Here is an 18,206-nt window from a genome sequence, read left to right on the forward strand (position 1 = left end):
CTACAAAGAGCTTAACTCAGCCCTATGAAACACATGGATGCCTTCTCATAAGAGACAAGTTCAGTATTATGAAGACAAATCTCTTTTGCTGTAGACACCGGGAGTGTTGATCCTCAACTCCAGAGAATGTGCCGGAGAGGTCAGTTTCGGTCCAGCTGGCACCACATGGCATTTACGGGTTTCCATTGCATCCTGTAGCATCAGCTTTATCCAAATGTACAGGGTTGTGTCCATTGTGAGAACTTTAACAAACAATGAGAGAAAATGCAATACAGGATGACAAATGTTTAAAACAAAACAGAAAGCCCTAAAGCCAGAGGACAGCCAATGAGGACATAAATATCTTTTTGAGACTGACCTTACCCAGGCTTCACATTTGTAAGTACAGCATCAAAAAGTTTTAACATCCCATTGATATCTATTTCATCATATATTAAATTACATCTGTTTACCTTTTGAAAGCCATATCATTTTATAACCCCATAGATTAAAACAAGATTTTCCTGTAGAAAAACAAAACCTGTCAAGAGGTAAGGAGGCTTTAGGTGTGTTTGCTTCTCTCTGCAGTTATCTGCACAAAACGGTCTGATCTGGAAAAGTCTCAAACTGTACTAAATAATTCCTGTCAATAGGTCCCAGACACACAAAGGAGGAACAGAACAGAATTGTCTTTTGCTTCTGCTGTCTGATATTATGCTTTAAAAGACATTAAAAATGAGCAGAGCCCTGTGGGTTTCTGACTTTAGGAAAGAAGAGCCTTAAAGGTGATGTAAGCCCATCTTACAGCAGATGTGCCTGCCCTGTGCAAGCCTTGAGCTCAGGATTCCATCATCAAGGTCAACCATTGTCAGCAGATACATGAGCAGCAGCTAACTAGCCAGGCAACAGAGCTAGTGGCAACGATGCCGGGGTGTTTTGAACCCAGAACAGGACAGGAGGGAGGGAGGTCTGTCCAGTCATTTTTGCTGGTCTCCAGGGCCAATTATATCAATTTGTTTTTTTAGAATCTTACTTATCCTATCTATCTGACCTGAGCTTTGAGGTTGGTAAGCTTAAGTTCCAATTGATCCCCAATGTCTTGGCCACACCCTAACTTGCCTGGGCAACAAAGGCAGGCCTATTATGGGACATGATTATCTTAGCCATCCCAAACCTTAGGATGATTTTTTTTTTTTTTTTGATCTTCTTAGCCATTACATTGGGTGTCTCAATCTTGGTCAATGTATGATGGCTATCTTCTTTGGCAAATGCGTGGCCTCCTGGAGGCTCAAAATTTCCGCAGATGTCAACAGTCCTTTTTGTCTGTATATTGCTTTATATATATATATATATATAGGTGAGGGCAAAAGCATACCTGCTGTTAGTATAGACGTTCCCTCTGCCATCTGTAGAGCTTGTATCAAAGCCACAAGTTCAGCGTTCTGGTCGGGCCACCATCCCTGAAGGGAGGCTACTGGCCCAGATCATTTGCTTCCTGTCCACCAATGTTGCCCCCGCCTTCCGCTTACCTTCGGTCTTCTGTACCTGCTTAGCTCGGACCGCCAGCCTTGTACCCCTGGCAAGCTTCACCCTCATTTTCGGCTCTGCCTGGCACAGCTTAGCCTGCCATTTTGCCATTCGCCTGTCCTTTAGGCAGATGCTGGTAGGATCCATAGTCCATCGACGTCAGCCCAGCACAGGAGCAGTAGTCTGGCACAGGAGGGCACCTGTGGTAGCATGGTGACTGCTGTATCGCAGTCTGACATGGGTGAGGGGAGCAAGACTGTAGAGTGAGCAGTCAGGGCTCATGCAGGCTTTAGAGCAAGCACAGCATCAAGGCAGTTGCTAGGAGGTGAGGATTTCTTCTGGTCTCCGTATGGAGGCGTGGGTTTCTTCAGCGGTGAAGGCAGGGAGAGGTGGTCGTCCTGGTGAGGAGGGCGTGGTAGAGACAGAGGCAGACAAGCAGCCTGTGTCTCCTGCAGAACTGAAAACAGCAGCGAAAGCAAAAGTCCCTCGTTTGGTCAACAAAAGGCTTTGGTCATACATTCAGAAGTGACCAGGGAGGAACGAGTCATTTATTTGTCTTTTTCGTAAGGTGTCCAGTTTGTATTCTTTACTCAGTTCCAGTGTCCCTCTTTATCTGTCTTTGATCTTCTGTTGCCCAGGCTCCTAATCTGTCTGAGTCCTATCTTTCTTTTGCTTCCCGCCTCTCTCTCTCTCTCTCTCTCTCTCTCTCTCTCTCTTTTGTGGCTACTGCTGTCTGCTGACCTTCAGAGGTTGGGTAAAATGCCTGTAAACTTTCATTAGTCATTTAAGGAACACAGATTTTAACTGGCCCCTGGAGAACCTCTCTTATCTCAGCCGAATTAGTGGGGTGCCTTGCAGCCCCCGCCTGAGATTTGCCATGAGCCCAGCATTTTGACTGTCAGTTTCTCCCTTTAGAAGAATGAAGATAGATCCATATTTTTCTCTATGCACAAAACTGAAATCCAAACAAATTAAAGACCTTAACATAAAACCAACAATATTGAACCTTTTATAGAAGGAAAAAAGTTTAAAATTTATTTTAGCAAAGGATATAATCAACAGAACGTAATATCAACCTGTAGAATGGGGAGGTATCATGAGACATATAAGGAACTTAGGAACTTAATCCTCATAAAAACAAATATTTTAGTACAATTACGTCACAGACCAAAACTGTAAATTCTCAACAAATGAACTTGAAGTGACTGAAAGATATTAAAATTTGTTTAAATATAACATCCTTAATCATCAGGGAAATGCAAATTAAACAATTTTGAGATTTTATCTTATTCTTGTAAAACTGACCAAGATTAAAAATATCATTTGACAATTTATGCTTACAGCTACTTTGAACATTAGCATGGTGGACTTTCAAAATTAGATAACATATTACCTTAAAACTTAGCGACATCCTTTATATTATCATTGACAGAATCTGAAAACAACTCAAAATGCACCTTTTTTTTTTATATTAATAATAAATGAGAATCTTCGCCATGTTTTTTTTTTTAATAGCCATAAACATTATAAAAAAATCAAAAGGACCATTTTAACTCAACCTCATCATTTAGTAACACCCCCTTTGCCATTGTAGTGGGGTGAGAGGCTTTAGCAGATCTTTGTCTTGTGGGGCAACTCAGGGCCCCCACCTTATCACAAGCATTGTGAGCAGACAAGTGTTAAATTCAGATCTAAACATGGGCTGGCTTAGAAGCTCAGCTGGGCTGTTCATATGGCCCCGGCCCTGTGCCAGGCCTTCTACAGCAATAGTTCTTGAAGACAGTGTAGTCCTGCATCCATCTAAACAGAACTGGGAATTTACTTTTCTTCTAGACACACTGCATAGTAGTTTTTTTTTTTATCACAAGCATATTATTTTAAAGTGACTTAATTTAATTTTCCCAATTTTTAAACCAGAGGCTTTTACCTGGATGCAGCACATGATGACTGGTATAGAGCATCCCCAGAAGACAGATGTTATTAGGGCTGGTAGGCCCTTTTGATGTCAGCTTATTCCATTAGCTACTACTCCTGAATCCACACTTATCATTTATCAACAGCCACAGGGAAATTTACTTGCAATCTCTTGCCCTACTGCCAAAATGGAAAGGTCCAGGTTCTTTAGGGGACCTTTGCTTTTTAATAGGGTATCCGACCCCAGAGAAATAGCCTACTGCAGGTTCCCAGGCTTAGTTCTGTGACCCTGGCGCTAGCACCAGCTATTTCCCCTGGGCAAGGGCCACAGATCTTTAGTACAAGGTTTTACATGGCATTTGCAGATGGGGGCTGCCATTCAGTCTCTAGCACCTTATTTTCTAAGGAAAACAAGCCTTCTCCACAGGGAACCCCACTGGGGATCCTCCCAGGACCTGGCTTCAGCCTCAGCTCTGTCCACAGTGAGCTCCTAGTTGTATAGCACAAGCTTCCCACATCCCATCTCTATACTCACAGCAATCTGGCAGCTTTTCTCTGAATGGGATTCCAGAGGCCCCAGGAGGCATTCCCTCCAGGGAACTTGTGAGGTCAGGATTGGTCCACTCAGTTCCTCTTAGCCCTCACACTGCCAGTAGCAGCTGGGAAGGCCTTTGCATTGGCTGTAGGGGGAGGGAACACCTTGGACTGTCTAAGGCAGCCCTCCTCCCCCAGTCCTCCCGTGCGGTGCTGGTGGACTTCAGGTCAGCAAGGGAGGACGTCATTTTCAGCACAGGGATTTCAGGGGGGGGGCACGGCTGCCCCCTTCTCTGACTCGGGCCAGGGTTGCTGCCATGCCCCGCCCTGCGTCCTGCTGAGAGGTTTGCTCAGAGCTGGAGCCAGTTGCCCCGTCTAGGCCTGGCTCCAGGCTGTGCCTCAGGAGATCACAGTCCTGTTCCCTCCCCCCTCGCAACAGCAAGCAGGGCAGTTCAGCAGCAGAGCCTAGAGAAGTAAAGGAAGGGCAGACTGTCTGCATTTCTTTTGGATTTTCATAGAGTTAGGGTCAAAGAGATGGTTATTTACTGCCCCATGGTACCAGATTTAGACTCGAGTACAAACAGATATACAAAACAAAGAACATATTAAGCACAAAAATACACAGACAATACAGATGCGCTGGCGCGGTTTCGGCGTAATGCCGAAAGCAAAATTTCAGACGGAGACTCTGAGGATCCGGATTCCTCGTCTCCCAGAAGAATCACGTACCCTTCGGACTGTGGGGGCGCCCCAAACAATCCTATTCAGTAAGGATTCACAGAGTTACCGATGGGCCAGGCACCACATCCGGCCCCAGATGCCTCTGAGACGTCTCCCAGGGCTGCGGCTGGGAGTGTGAGCTCGTCAGCTCCCCCGCAGGTCCGCCAGATACAGATCTAGTCAGCTAACTAGTACAGATTCGGACGCAGGCGCAAACACAGAAACACCGAAACACAGGCAAACACAGAAACACCGGAACACAGATATTCGCTGGCCAGCTTACCTCCCGGTGGTGGGTCGGTGATCCCTGGGGAAGGGTCCTCCAGATCTCGCTGGGGCCTCCAAATGAAAGACCCCCGTGGTAGGCAGTCTTTCAGACTGGGGAGACCCTCCCAAGGAACAGCGAGACCACTCTCCGGATGCAAACAGCAAGAGGCTTTTATTGAGTACACAGGTACCTGGGGCGGCTTAGTCTTTCGGAAGACAAGCGCGCCTGCAGACTGGGGGAAGGTCTTTTTATAGGAAAGAGGGCAGCAGAAGCAGATTACAGAAGCAAATGCATTGTTAGTGGTCAGTTGGAATGGGGCAAGGGGCACAGGGGGTTTTTCCTTTTCCCAGCACAGATGTATGGGAACAGACATCCTGTTAATTGATGTCCTGTCCGAATCTATGGATATAAATATCCTGTTTTGCAGCCAGGGACCCTGACCTTACTCTGCACTTACAGTCGTTCGTCAAAAGCTTTGTGAAATGACGTTACAGCAGCCAAGCTGGGATCTTTCATAGGGGGAGTTGTCTCTTCTGTGAATTACTGATATTCTAAGTTGGGCACATGTGCTGACTATAGGCATCCTGTTTCCCTAAGCAAACGGGATGTTCTCATGAGAGCCGGCTAGCTGCAGGTCCTGAGAGGGTCCTGAGGGTCTTAAGCGAACAGGATGTTCTCATGGGAGCAGGCCAGCTGCGGGTTCTGGGAGGGGGGGGTGTCCAGAGGGTCTTTCAAAATAATCACACAGAAACCGTATTATTTAAATCACTGCTTGGCCCATTAGCTCTAGCTTCTTATTGGCTGACTGTTACATATTAATTTAAGTCATTTCTATTAATCTGTGTATTGCCACGAGGCTGTCTGGCTGGGGGAGGGGTGCTCCATGGCTTCTCTCTGACTCTGCCTCCTTTCTCCCAGCATTCAGTTTAGTTTTCCCCACGTACCTAAGTTCTGCCCTGCTATAGGTCCAAAGCAGTTTCTTTGTTAACCAATGATATTCACAGCATACAGAGGGGAATCCCACATCAATTTTCCAAAACTATCTTTTGTTTTGACTTGGGTTCTAGGGATTGGATATATTTTGTTGCAGTTTGTTGTTTTTACTGTTTTGGTTTCGTTTGGTTTGGCTTTTTTGAGACAGGATCTCACTCCACAGCCCAGGCTGGACTTGACCTTATGTTTCTCTTACCCCAGTCTCCCAAGTACTGGGATTACAGGCATTGTATCACCATATGCAGCCTCTGAAGCTATCGCTTGTGTGTGCATGCATAAGAGAGTGTGTCTGTGAGGGGGGGCGGGGTACTACCTCAGGTGTCCTTCCTCAGGAGTTGGCCACCTTGTTTATTGAGACAACCTCTTTCTGGAACTGGAGCTCACTAATCCCGCTGGGCTAGACAGGCCAGCAAGTTCCGGGGATCTGCCTGTCTCTGCCTCCCCAAACCTGGGGTTACAAATGCATGCCACTAGACTCAGTATTTTTAATGCAGTTGCTAGAGTTCAAACTCAGATCCTCATATTTGCAAAGCAAGCACTTTACCAGGTGAATCAACCCTCTGACCCCAAAAGCTATCTCCATACACCTTCTCTACCACACCAGGGTTTTTACTTTGAGCCATGCCAGAAGCTATCTTTCTTAAATTAATTGTTTTAGTGCTTCAAGGTGAGATAATCTATGGACTGAAGGGCTCAGTGGCCTTGGTCTACTGAATGCCTTTGGGGCTATGGCACTGGGGCCCAGCCAACCTAGAGTACTCCAGGTTCTAGGAGTTGCCTTGGGTAGTCCCTACCCTCTTTGGGCATCTTCATTTCCGTCTGTCCCTGGATGGATCTTGGCGTTTTTATCAGGGAAAAGACTGGGATGTTCTGGAATAGTGTGTGGTCGATACTCAGCAAGCAGAGAGCTCGCTACTGCCAGGCTGTTTTCCCCACTGCCCAGCACCCCCCTCACTGAAACCTTTATAAGAGTAAATTCACAAGGAGGGTGAGCACAAGTCTAAGATCCACTTGCCCCAGGGTAGAGCTTGGGGCTATTTATAGGGCCAGGAAGTAGGGCGGTCCAAGGTATGGGGAAGAGGGACTGGGAGCGGTCTGCAGGAGCGCAAACTTTGCAGCTCTTCTTGGTTAGAAAGTGGGGGTATTCGCTTCTGTGAGAACTTTACCTTCTCCAGGGGAAAAGGTCATTCAAGTGACACCTGTGAAGATAGTGGTTTCGGGCAGTAGAGGCCTTCAGGTTTGTGAATGGTTTTGATGACCCTCTTATCAGTGGTTTCCGGAGAGCGAAGCTAGCGGAGGACTGATAATGTCAGCTCAGTCATACAGACCCCAGAACTGGGACTTCTGAAGAAAACTAAAAGTGACTAGAGAGGACATGGAGGCTCAGCCGGAGCAGGAAATGGCACAAAGGGTTGCTGAGGGGAAATGGGACTGGGCCTTAGTGCTGGCTAGCTGCTGACCATCAAAGCCAGGCTGTCCTCTATGGCGTCTTGGAAGCAGAGGTCATAGCCTCTGGATGATGCATCCTGGGAATGCGCGGGTCCTGAAGAGCTGCCTAGGGCTCTTCATTCCTAGCTGCAAAGTCCTTCTCACGGCACACGCCTAGCAGGCGGTAATGGATCAAGAAAGGACTTCACTGTCGTAAAGGATTTGTCTTGTTATTTATGCATGTCTGCACATGTGCATGTATGTGGCTGCCTGCCTGCACAGGCTAAAAGGGGGGAGTCAGATTCCCTGGAGCTGAAGTTGCAGGAGGTTGCGAGCCACCTGACATGGGTGCTGGGAACTCAACTTGGTCCTCTCTAAGAGCACTTAGTACTCTTAACCTCTGAGCCATCTCTCAAGCCCCAGAGAGAGCTCAATTTTCATACTTTAAGGTAAGATCACGGGCAGGATTTGATTGACAGGCTAAGGGTCGAGGGAGGAGTGGGTGAGGCAGTGGGGGAGAGGAGAGGAAGCTAGGGTAGCCCTGGCGAGTCTGCCTTAGAGGGCTGGTGGACTTCTGATGGTGAGGGTCTTTGCTGCAGTCCCTTTCCTTCTCCGCAGCACTCTGAGCAGTGAATCAGTCTGTCCTCTGAGAAGGTGGCGGTGTAGGGGTGAAGGAGGAGGGAAAGGAGGGGGCAGGGATGGGAGGCAAGGCAGGCCATCCTGAGGGGCTAGGCACTTCCTTAGAACAGCTGGGACACTTGTGACTGTGGCTCATTCCGCCTGATGCCACCGTAGCGCACAGGGGCTGGATAGGAGTCTCCAGCCTGTGGCAGCCGCAGTGGAGACTAGCTCCTGAAGACCTGGCCACAGTGTCTCCTGCTGCCTCCCACGTCCTCCAGCATGGCACATGTGAGTCTGCTCGGTTTTCCTTTTCTACTTTGGGTCTCAGAACAGAAAAAGCCCCCTAGAAAGTCAGGACTGGGCATGGGGGAGGGGAGGGCATTGACCAGGAGCCCTTCCGCAAGTCTTTCTCAGAGGCACAGTGGAGAAGCAGACCCCTGAGGGGCTAGGTTCTAGTTTGTAATATGGCCCCAGGCAGGCCCTTCCCTGCTCCAAGGCTCAGTTTCTTAAGGGCTGAGGAGCGTCACAGTTCTGGGGTCTGTGGTTTCATGGCCTAAATGCTAACTAACTTCAGCTCAGTGACCCCCATAGGGAAGGGTAAGGGGGAAGTCTATGGCTTCTAATTCACTTTTCACCCCATGCTGCTACAGTCTTTGACCTGGGCGCCCCCAGGGAGGGCAGAGGCCAAGAGGGGAAGCTGTGCTCTCAGCTCGTGAAACACTGGCTGTCCTTCAAAGACAAAACATGTGAGCCTGGCTCAGGATGGTGCGGCCTAGAATTGGGGGAGACTATGCCTGCCCAAAATGGGCCTGTAACAGGTTGCAGGAGCAATCGTCTCAGCCTGGGGCCTCAGATAGTCGGCTGAGGTCTAGATCCGCTACTCAGTGACCAGTGGGCAGCTGACCCTGGGCACGGCCCTGCGAAGCTGCTTAGAGAAGGGGATACGAGCTTAGGGCTGAAACTTTACAGAGAGATTCAACTCTTCACCTCGGCTGAATGTGGACAGAGGCCCACTTATGCCCCCTGTATTCTTCCCCAATATCTGACTCTCTGCAGATCTTGAAGCACGCCAAATGCCCCTGAAGGAAGCTTGCTGAAGGTGTCACCCCGGGCTTCTAGGCAATCACCCTACCCCTAAGCCATACCCTCAGCTCTTTTTCTGATTTTTAAACTCCACCCATGCCCACCACACACTCTTAATTTTGAGGGGAGACCTGGGGTGTGGGAAGGGGTCAGATTAAGTATGGGTGACCCCTAAAGAGACTCATTGACCTCTGACAGGCTCTATGGGTGGGTTTGGGAAGCTGGGGTTCCTTTCAGTCAGTGGGGCTTACAGAGGGTCTGAGGGACAGATGCCCCTGCTTTCCTTCAGGATCCCCGCCGTCCCGCCTGTAGACAACCATACAGGACCCAGGAGGGCTGCGGGTGGGAGGCCTAGGTGAGGGATGTTGCAGGAACTTCCTTGTGGTCCCTGAGCTCCACCTCTGTCCTCTAGTTGCCCACACTGGAGGCTCAGACATGCTCAGAAGCCACTAGGGAGACACAATAGTCAAGTGATCCAGGGGTCACCTGGACTGTTTAGCAAGGCCTAGGCACACGGTCAGCTGCCTCCTAAATTCCCAGACGGCCTTTCACTCTAGTGAAGACAGCTCACAGCCGGGGATGCAGCAGAACTCGAGCCAGGCAGCCGGTGTTCTATGACCAGCTTCCAGATTTATCTCCTGAGCAGGCTTCCTTACTTAGCTGAAGTCACAAGATCATAAGGGTATGAGCCACACCAGACATTTAATGAGAAAGAATCTGATGTCTGGCTGTCATCAAGGAACCACAGCGGGACCATCCATCTTGTGTTGAAGTTTGTCAGCCTCTTGAGGCCCAGTGCCAAGCTCAGCAGCCCCTGCCTGGACAGCTGTGGTTCCAGAACCTTCATATATGGTGTGGTGCTATGAGCCAGCATGAAACTGGGCCCTAACCTATCAGTGCTTGACCAGGACATGGAGGCCAGAGAGGGCCTATCCAGAGGGCTGGAGAGATGGCTCAGTGGTTAAGAGCACAGGCTGCCCTTTCAGAGGACCTGGGTTCAATTCCCAACACCCACGTGGCAGCTCACAACTGTCTGTAACTCCAGTTCTTCAGGCCAACACACATAAAATGAGTAGCGCCAGAGAGAGGCTGTTCTCAGGGGGATGTCAGCAGGGTCCCTGCTGCCCTGCTGGAGTTCTCACGGATGTCCTTTGTTACAGTGCAGGGACTTCACGGCCCACACGGGATATGAGGTACTACTGCAACGGCTGCTGGATGGCAGGAAGATGTGCAAGGATGTGGAGGAGCTGCTCAGGCAGAGGTGAGCAGGGCTGGGCTTGGCTCTGGGAAGATGGGGAGGAAAGTGGTTACACCCACTAGAGCCCTGGTGCTGTCATATGGAGCTAAAACTGAAAAATTGAGGAGATGGCTCAGTGGGTTAGTCACCTGCTAAACGAGCTTGGGTTCCTAAGGGACCTGAGTTCAAATCCCCTCCTATAGCAAAAGGGGATGCAGGAACAAAATTCCCAGAAGCACATGGGGCAGCTACCCTGGTGTCTCTGTAGAATATAGTATGCTCATGCACGAAATCTTAAAGGGGTGGGGGAAGGGTGGGAAGTTGTTCTTTGACCTCCAGAGGTGCATTGTGGTACCTGTGCACTTGCACTCATGCACACACACACACACACAGACACACACACACAGACACACACACACACACAGACACACACACACACAGACACACACACACACAGACACACACACACTCATACACACACAGACACACACACAGACACACACACAGACACACACACAGATACACACACACAGACACACACACACAGACACACACAGACACACACACAGACACACACACACAGAGACACACACACAGACACACACACACACATACACAAGCCGGAGCTCTCTGTTGTCCCCTGTGGCCCCTAGGTTTGGTCCACATCCAAGTGGCATACCAGGCTGCGTTCAACTGGCATTTATCTCAGAAGGAGACAGAGCTCAACCTTTTCAGTAGCCATCTTGCCAGCAAAGTATGATGAGAGAATGTGGGTCCTGCACGTATTTTGGGGCCATAGCCAGCCAAGAGTGGTGGAAGGGACCCAGTGTTGCTCTGTCCTTGCAGGGCCCAGGCGGAGGAGAGGTACGGGAAGGAGCTGGTGCAGATCGCGCGCAAGGCCGGAGGCCAGACAGAGATCAAGTAAGAGTCCTGGTGGCCCCCACTGCCCCTCTGAGGAAACTTCTGGACTTTACTCAGGGCTTGGACCTTTATGATGTGGGGCAAACTGGGCAAGAACTGGACAGTGGCATCCAGACCCTGTGTGATGCCTGTCACCAGGCATTCTGAGGTCAAGGTCTTGTACTTGTTTGTGCTCAGAGCAGGATACATGGCACCACCAGTCTCCTCTTCACTGGAAAGGACAGGTGCCAGGCCCTATTCCTGTCGGTGCAGCTCTCTGCACGTCTGTATGAGGCATGCTCAGTGTGCTATGAGTCACCCGTGGTTATCAGCGGAGTGAGAGATGCCACCAACTGACAGCTATGCATCTTGTGAATGGGGCACGGGGAGGGGCACACAATCTCCTGCCCGCTGCAGAAGAAGGAATGGTTGTGGGGGTTGAGGCTCTGGGTAGGTCTTGCTTCTTGCTTCTTATAGAAGTCTAGAAGGAAAGTGTCTGCCTGCCTCTTAGATAAGGCAGACAGAATCAACTGTACAGGAAGGCTTTTGTTAAGAAGTATACACTGCTAGCCAGGAGATAGTGGTGCAGACTTTAATCCCAGCATTGAGTTTGAGGCCAACCTGGTCGATAGAGTGAGTTCTAGGACAGCCAAGGCTATACAGAGGAAACCCTGTCTCGAAAACCAAACAACAACACACACAACAAGGCAAACAGAAAGAACTCTGCAGCAGGTCTTTGTGGGGGCAGTTTAAACAAAGAGATGGCTGATCAGACCCCAACATGTCCTGACCCAGCCTTGATCTTGTTGATAGGCCTGCTAGCAGGGGCTGGGGACCCACCAGGGAAGATAAAGCCATGTGTTGTCCTTGTTACCCTGTTTCCTCTCTGTGGCCCCTCCCCGTCCAGTCCTTCAGCAGGGAACGCAGGTGGGTCTCTAGTACTTTATACAGACCCTTGCGGGCGGGAAATGCTGGTCATTAGTAAGGGCCTAGATGGTGGCCGTCGTCCTTCAACACCCAGTCCCCTCTGCCTGTAACACAGGGGAGCAGAGTTGGGTAGACGAAAAGACGAAGGCCTGAGAGTGGAGTAACTTCACAGATCACCCACACGAAGAAAACTATACTGGCTTGCCTCCTCTTCTGCAGCCCCCAAGCCAGTGTTCCTGCCTGGGGTCCTGGCCTCACACAGGCTTGGATCGCACAGAACCAGAGGCTCAGGCCACATAGATTAAAAGACGTTTTACTCACATCTTAAAATGAGTTTTCTCACACCTCATGCTCCACTGGTGAACCTGTCCGAGCCCCTGTGTGTAAGGCCAGGCTAATATTGCAGGATCTTACTGTCGCTGTCCACGCCCCGTGACCAGCCTTGCAGAAGGGTTAGCTTGGTTCTCCGGCCCCTGTCACCCTTCCTTTCTCTCTACCCACCCCTGTTTGGTCCTCTGGGTCTCCTCAAACTCCCACCTTGCCCAGGAAGTGGTCACCTCCTCCCTGTCTTACCCTTGCTGCCCCTGGAGGGGTGCCTGGGAGGATGGAGGAGAGCAGGGCCAGTGCCCTGTGAGCTCCTCTGTGGTGTCAGATGAGCAATGATAGCCAGGGGCACCGTAAGGCCCACCTCACCCTCACCCCTCACAAACAAACCTAAATGCTGAGGTTCTCCTATCAGGGGCTGCTTTGTGTGTTTTATGATCTCTGCTCCACTGAGCTCAAAGTGAGGATGTCCTTGAGGAGAGAGGTAACCCTGTTGTTCCCAACCCTGCAGGCGCCAAGGCCTGTTTCCAGCTGCGAGAGATTAGCTGCCTGGCTGGCAGGTGGCCAGGGTTGGGGTGCTAAGACGGGGAGACGTGGTGTGTTGCATGCTCTGTGAGGGGGACACTTACACTGTCAAACAAAACCCGAGCATAGATTTCCTGAATCTCTTGAGAGCTGAGCCAAAAGGCCACGAGGAAGCATTGCGTGTGTGGTGGGTGGCAGACGGCAAAGCCAGAAACGTCCTAGCCCCTACCACTCTAGAGAAAGCGGGGTCACCACAGCAGACACCCCCCACCTTCCTCTGCAGAAGCGCTCTAGCCCCTACCACTCTAGAGAAAGCGGGGTCACCACAGCAGACACCCCCCCACCTTCCTCTGCAGAAGCGCTCTAGCCCCTACCACTCTAGAGAAAGCGGGGTCACCACAGCAGACACCCCCCCCACCTTCCTCTGCAGAAGCGCTCTAGCCCCTACCACTCTAGAGAAAGCGGGGTCACCACAGCAGACACCCCCCACCTTCCTCTGCAAAGTGGGAGGGCTGGCCTTGACATTTTATTTTTAAGATTTGTTAAAAATGTGTGTGTCAGTCTGTCTGTGGATCTGTGCAGGAGCCCACAGAGGCCAGAGGTGTCAGGTCCCCTGGAGCTGGAGCCACAGGGCTGTGACCTGCCTGATGTGGGTGCTGGGAACCCAACTTGGGTCCTCTGCAGCAGAAGAATGTGCTCTTAACCCCTGAGCCACTGCTTTAATCCTTGGCCTTGTGGTTTTGCTTCTTAACAACCGTGTGACTGTGGGGTGGCTTCTTGCCTTTGTGGCTCAGTTTCCTTGTCTGTAAATGGCAATAATCAAAATATTTTGGGTATTCTGACTTGTGCGTTTGCGGTGGGCCAGCCACCCTCATACTGAGTGTTGTCAACAGCCCTGGGAAGGTACAGACTGAGTCGTCAGTGGTCAGGTCACTGGCAGAGGCCTGCACGTCTGGCTGTCTGATGGCTCCCAGGCTGCTGGGGCTGCTCTGTAGCTTTGTCATTCAGGGTAACTGGGCCCCCATAATCCTCCTTCAGGCCTGGATCCCCAGGGGTCCTGTCAGGTTGCCACTCCTCCTTGACCTCAGTTTCCTCAACTGTCCAAGGAGAAGAGGAAACCTCTGTGGAACACGTTCGTTCTACCCCAAGGGCAGAGGCAGATTGGCTTCTGTGAAAGAACAGCCTGGGAATTGGTTATGAGGTGGGTGTCATCTGACAATTTTACCACCAGGGGGCAGGAGAGCGCTCTGCAGAGAGGCCATGAAAGATTGTAACAAGGGAATCCTCAGCTGCAGGCTATGATTCTAGTGAGCCCGCCTTCCTCCCGACTCAGTTTCCACGCCAACCCAACTGATTAGTTTCTCAGGCATCCTGGTGAGAAGGAAGCCAGGGCATTTTTGCTTCCTTAACTAGGGGCTGCAGACGGTGTCTAGGAACCTTGGGGTAAGCTGCACCACCAAGCCCTTGTTTTGTGGTCCTTAAGAGACTCAGTACTCCTAGACCCAAGCTGGGAGCATGGAGGGACAGACTTCCCTCACCATTCAGGCCTGATTCATGCCACTTAGCTGGGGGAAGGGCTCTGGGAAAGGTCTCAAGCTGGAGTAGCCAGGCACCCTCCTACCTGAGATCAAGGCAGCAGCTTCTGGGAAGGGCCATTAGAAAACTCTTAGAAGGGGCAGTTTCGGGTTAGGGGAAGACCAGGGGCCTGTTGGTGCCAGGAGGATGTCCCCGGGACTGGCAGAGTATGTGTGTGAGTGTGCCAGGCATGTAAAGCTCCTACCGTGCTCCGGGCCTAGATGATACCTGTCAATGGACTCGCATCCTTACACCTGTTTTGTATAGCTAACCCTCTCTGTAGAAGGGAAGTAAAGAGGGAGGGCCGGGTGGCTTGCCTAGGACCACACAGTGGATGAGTGGCAGAGCCCGGTCATCTGGCTCCAGCGTCTACTGCTGTTGTGTGTGGTAACCCACGGCAGGAGGGCGCTCTGATTTCTACACTATCATCTGATCATCTTCTGCCCTTCAAAGGCCCAGGTCCTGAGAGCTCGGGCTCTCCCTTCGGGTTCCTGTATGTGCCCCAGGACTCCTATATGTCCTGAAATGGGCATGCAGGCTCCTCAGTTCAGCCCTCAGCACCACTGTGCTCTGAGGCCAACAAGGCTGCCAGGCAGAATACAGGGCACTGTGCTCCCCAGCGCGCTGTGAGGGCTCTTTGGTCAGGTGCTCACCATTTGTTATTGGGGCATCCTTACACTCAGGAAGCAATTTTAAAATACGGTCCAAGTAAACTGAGCCCTGTGGAGATCTCTGGGAAAGGGGATCTGGGCGTTTGAGATAGAGGCTTATTGTGTAGCTCAGGACTTGAACCCATGGCCTTCTGCCTCTGCTGCCTGAGTGTTACGACTCCAGCCAGTGCCACACCCCAACCCCTCATGCTCCACGTAGCATCCTTCCTACTTGAGCGCTGTCCGGGCTCCTAGGCTCTGTGGAGCCTCTTTCTTTCCTTCCCCTCTAGGCCCTCCCTGGACCCGAGGACTCAGCCTTCTGCTCTAGGCATGCAAATGGAGGGATGAAGGAGTTGAGTGAGGGAGTGGCTTCCTTTCCTGCCATAGCAATAAGGTTTGATTGTGGGGCTGGAGAGATGGCTCAGAGGCTAACAGCAGTGGCTGCTCTTCCAGAGGTCCAGGTTCAATTCCCAGTCACCACATAGTGGCTCACAAACATCTAGAGTGAGATCTGGCGCCCTCTTCTGGCCTGCAGGCAGAACACCACATGCATACATAATAAATCTTAAAAAGAAAAAAAAAGTTTGATTGCTTTGTAATTTACAAAGGAAACATTGTTTTCTAGAATGCCAGTTTTGGGTTCACATTAATAATGACCATAGCCAAATGTTTCCTTGCATCCAGAGGTAGTGCATAAGGCTTAGGACCCTCCCTCCGAAACAATGGGCCAGGCCGGACTTCAGGTTTTTGCATGCCTGCTTGCTGACCTAGACTTTTGTTTCGCAGTTCCCTGAGGACCTCCTTTGACTCCCTGAAGCAGCGTAAGTTCCAACCATTCCCTCATGGGCAGCAAGGCTGTAGGGGGTCTTACAGGGGTGACGAGGGTGTGTACTTGGGCTGTGGTCCAGCTTTCTGTGGAAGATGTCAGGGGTGGGAGGTGAAGTGTGAGGGTGTCAGACTGGTCCAGGCAGAGGCCACACTGTCACCCTAGAGACAGAGAATGTGGGCAGCGCACACATCCAGCTGGCCCTGGCCCTGCGTGAGGAGCTGCGGAGCCTGGAGGAGTTCCGCGAGAGGCAGAAAGAACAGCGGAAGAAGGTGAGGAGGGATGCGGGCTAAAGGAGGGAGGGCAGGGGACCAAGGAGGGGATGGTGGCTGAGGTCACCCCCGTTCTGGGGCCACTTGGGAACTATGGCCTAATGAAAGGTAGAAGGCACGTGATCTGGTTTGCTTTCCTGTTGCCGCAGTAAAACACTGACTTGGGAAGGAAGGTTTATTTGGTTTACATGTCCCATGTCACAATCACTGAGGGCCATTAGGGCAGGAACTGAGGCAGAGACCACAAGCAATGCTTACTGTTCCATGTTTAGATACATTTCTTACACAGCTCGGGTCCACCTGCCTAGGGACAGTCCCGCCAATAGTGAACTGGGTCCTATTGACTGCCAAGAAAATGCCTTACAGACATCCCCACAGGTCAATCCAATGGGAGCAATTCCCTACTTGAGGGTCTCTCTCTTCTTAGGGATGTCAGGTTGCTCTGGGAAGCCAACCACAACCGTGTGGTTTTATACAGGCTTAGCTCTGAACCAGAATGCCCCATGGAGGCCTACTGCAGAGCTGCCATGTGCCAGGAAGAGGAAAAGATGGGGGACTTGACTATCCTACTTCATAGACTGCACAGGGTCAGGGACCGCATCAGGTGTCCAGAGGCGCCAACTGGAAGCTAGTCCCGAACATAAGGATTAGATTAGTGCTGTTGGTTCTGAAGACAGACAGACAGACTCGGGGGCCAGTACTCTGCAGGGCTGTTCAGCAGGGGTGGGGGAGACACTGTTTAGGGGTGCAGCACGGGCTTCAGGCTCAGCTAAGCATCTGAAGACACTTACCGTCAATGTGCAGAGCGTGGCTGGCTTCACAAGGAGTGGATACAACTGCACTGAAAGGAAGTTAGCACCTCATCACGGGCAGTGTGTAATCTCAGGCTTGGGGATGCTTTGCAGAGAGGCTGCAAGGCTCTGGGGAGGGCACCCCACTCCCAAGCCTGTGATTCTGATTGGCTGAGCACCCTATGGGGGGGAATGCCTCTTCCAAGCCTATGACTCTGGCTGAGCACCTGGCCCACCTGGAGGTGTAAGGGGTTATATTTCAGAGCTGGGGCCAAGCAGCATCTGTGGACCCAGGAAAGGTCCTTCTCCTTCCTGTGCCTCAGTTTCTCTCTTGTACTTGTAAGATACTCTTACTGGCACCCCTTGCCTTGGGAACTTGATCCTTCTTCCCAAATAGGGCTTTAAGGAAGAAACTTAGTTCATTGTACACCCTGTGTCTCAGGGTTTCTGTTGCTGTGAAGAGACAACATGACCACAGCAACTCTTATAAAGAAAACATTTAATTGGGGTGACTTGCTTACAGTCTCAGAGGTTCAGTCCATTATCATAGTGATGTGCAGGCGGATGTGGTGCTGGCTACACCTTGATATGTAGGCCACAGGAAGTTGACTGAGACACTGGGCGGTATCCTGAGCATAGGAAACCTCAAAGCCCACCTCCACAGTGACACATTTCCTCCAACAAGCTCATACCCACTCCAACAAAGCCACACCTCCTAATAGTAACACTCCCTATGAGATACTATGGGGGCCAATTTCATTTAAACTACCATACCCTGTCTGCCCATCTGGACAGTCTCAGGCTTACAGGCATCTAACAGGCTTTCCTGAGCAGGTGAGTCCCCAGAGCTATCTCTAGAAACTCCCTGGACTTGAGTGTTGGAACAGGTGACCCCTCTGATAGGAAGCTTGTCACAGAGCGTGTGGAAAACCTAACATGACAGAGGAGACCTGGCTGGGCTACTGTGAGCTTTGTGGTAAGAGCAGCTCCTTCCCCAGAGAGGTCAGGCCCTGCCCCCAGAGCTGTGATGTGGTGAGCCCAATAGAGAGGGACACATGGTATTCATGGTTGGTCAGGTGCACAGGCAGATTCCTGTGACCTGGTGGCTTGCC

The 18,206-nt window shown here is 50.9% G+C and overlaps 1 protein-coding gene across 1 annotated transcript in view; it reads left to right on the forward strand.

Moving 5' to 3' along the window:
• The window catches only part of Pstpip1 (proline-serine-threonine phosphatase interacting protein 1), a 49,021-nt gene that overhangs the window by 23,207 nt on the left and 7,608 nt on the right, over positions 1-18,206 (forward strand). The window contains exons 2-5 of the mRNA XM_041638574.1: positions 10,228-10,328; positions 11,151-11,225; positions 15,992-16,026; positions 16,197-16,303. Of these exons, the coding sequence (XP_041494508.1) occupies positions 10,228-10,328; positions 11,151-11,225; positions 15,992-16,026; positions 16,197-16,303 (318 nt within the window). The remainder of the gene's footprint in view (positions 1-10,227; positions 10,329-11,150; positions 11,226-15,991; positions 16,027-16,196; positions 16,304-18,206) is intronic.

The sequence above is a fragment of the Microtus oregoni genome, unplaced genomic scaffold (assembly GCF_018167655.1).
Source record: "Microtus oregoni isolate MIOR12 unplaced genomic scaffold, Mior012 000055F_ref0000237, whole genome shotgun sequence".
Classification (NCBI taxonomy): Eukaryota; Metazoa; Chordata; class Mammalia; order Rodentia; family Cricetidae; genus Microtus; species Microtus oregoni.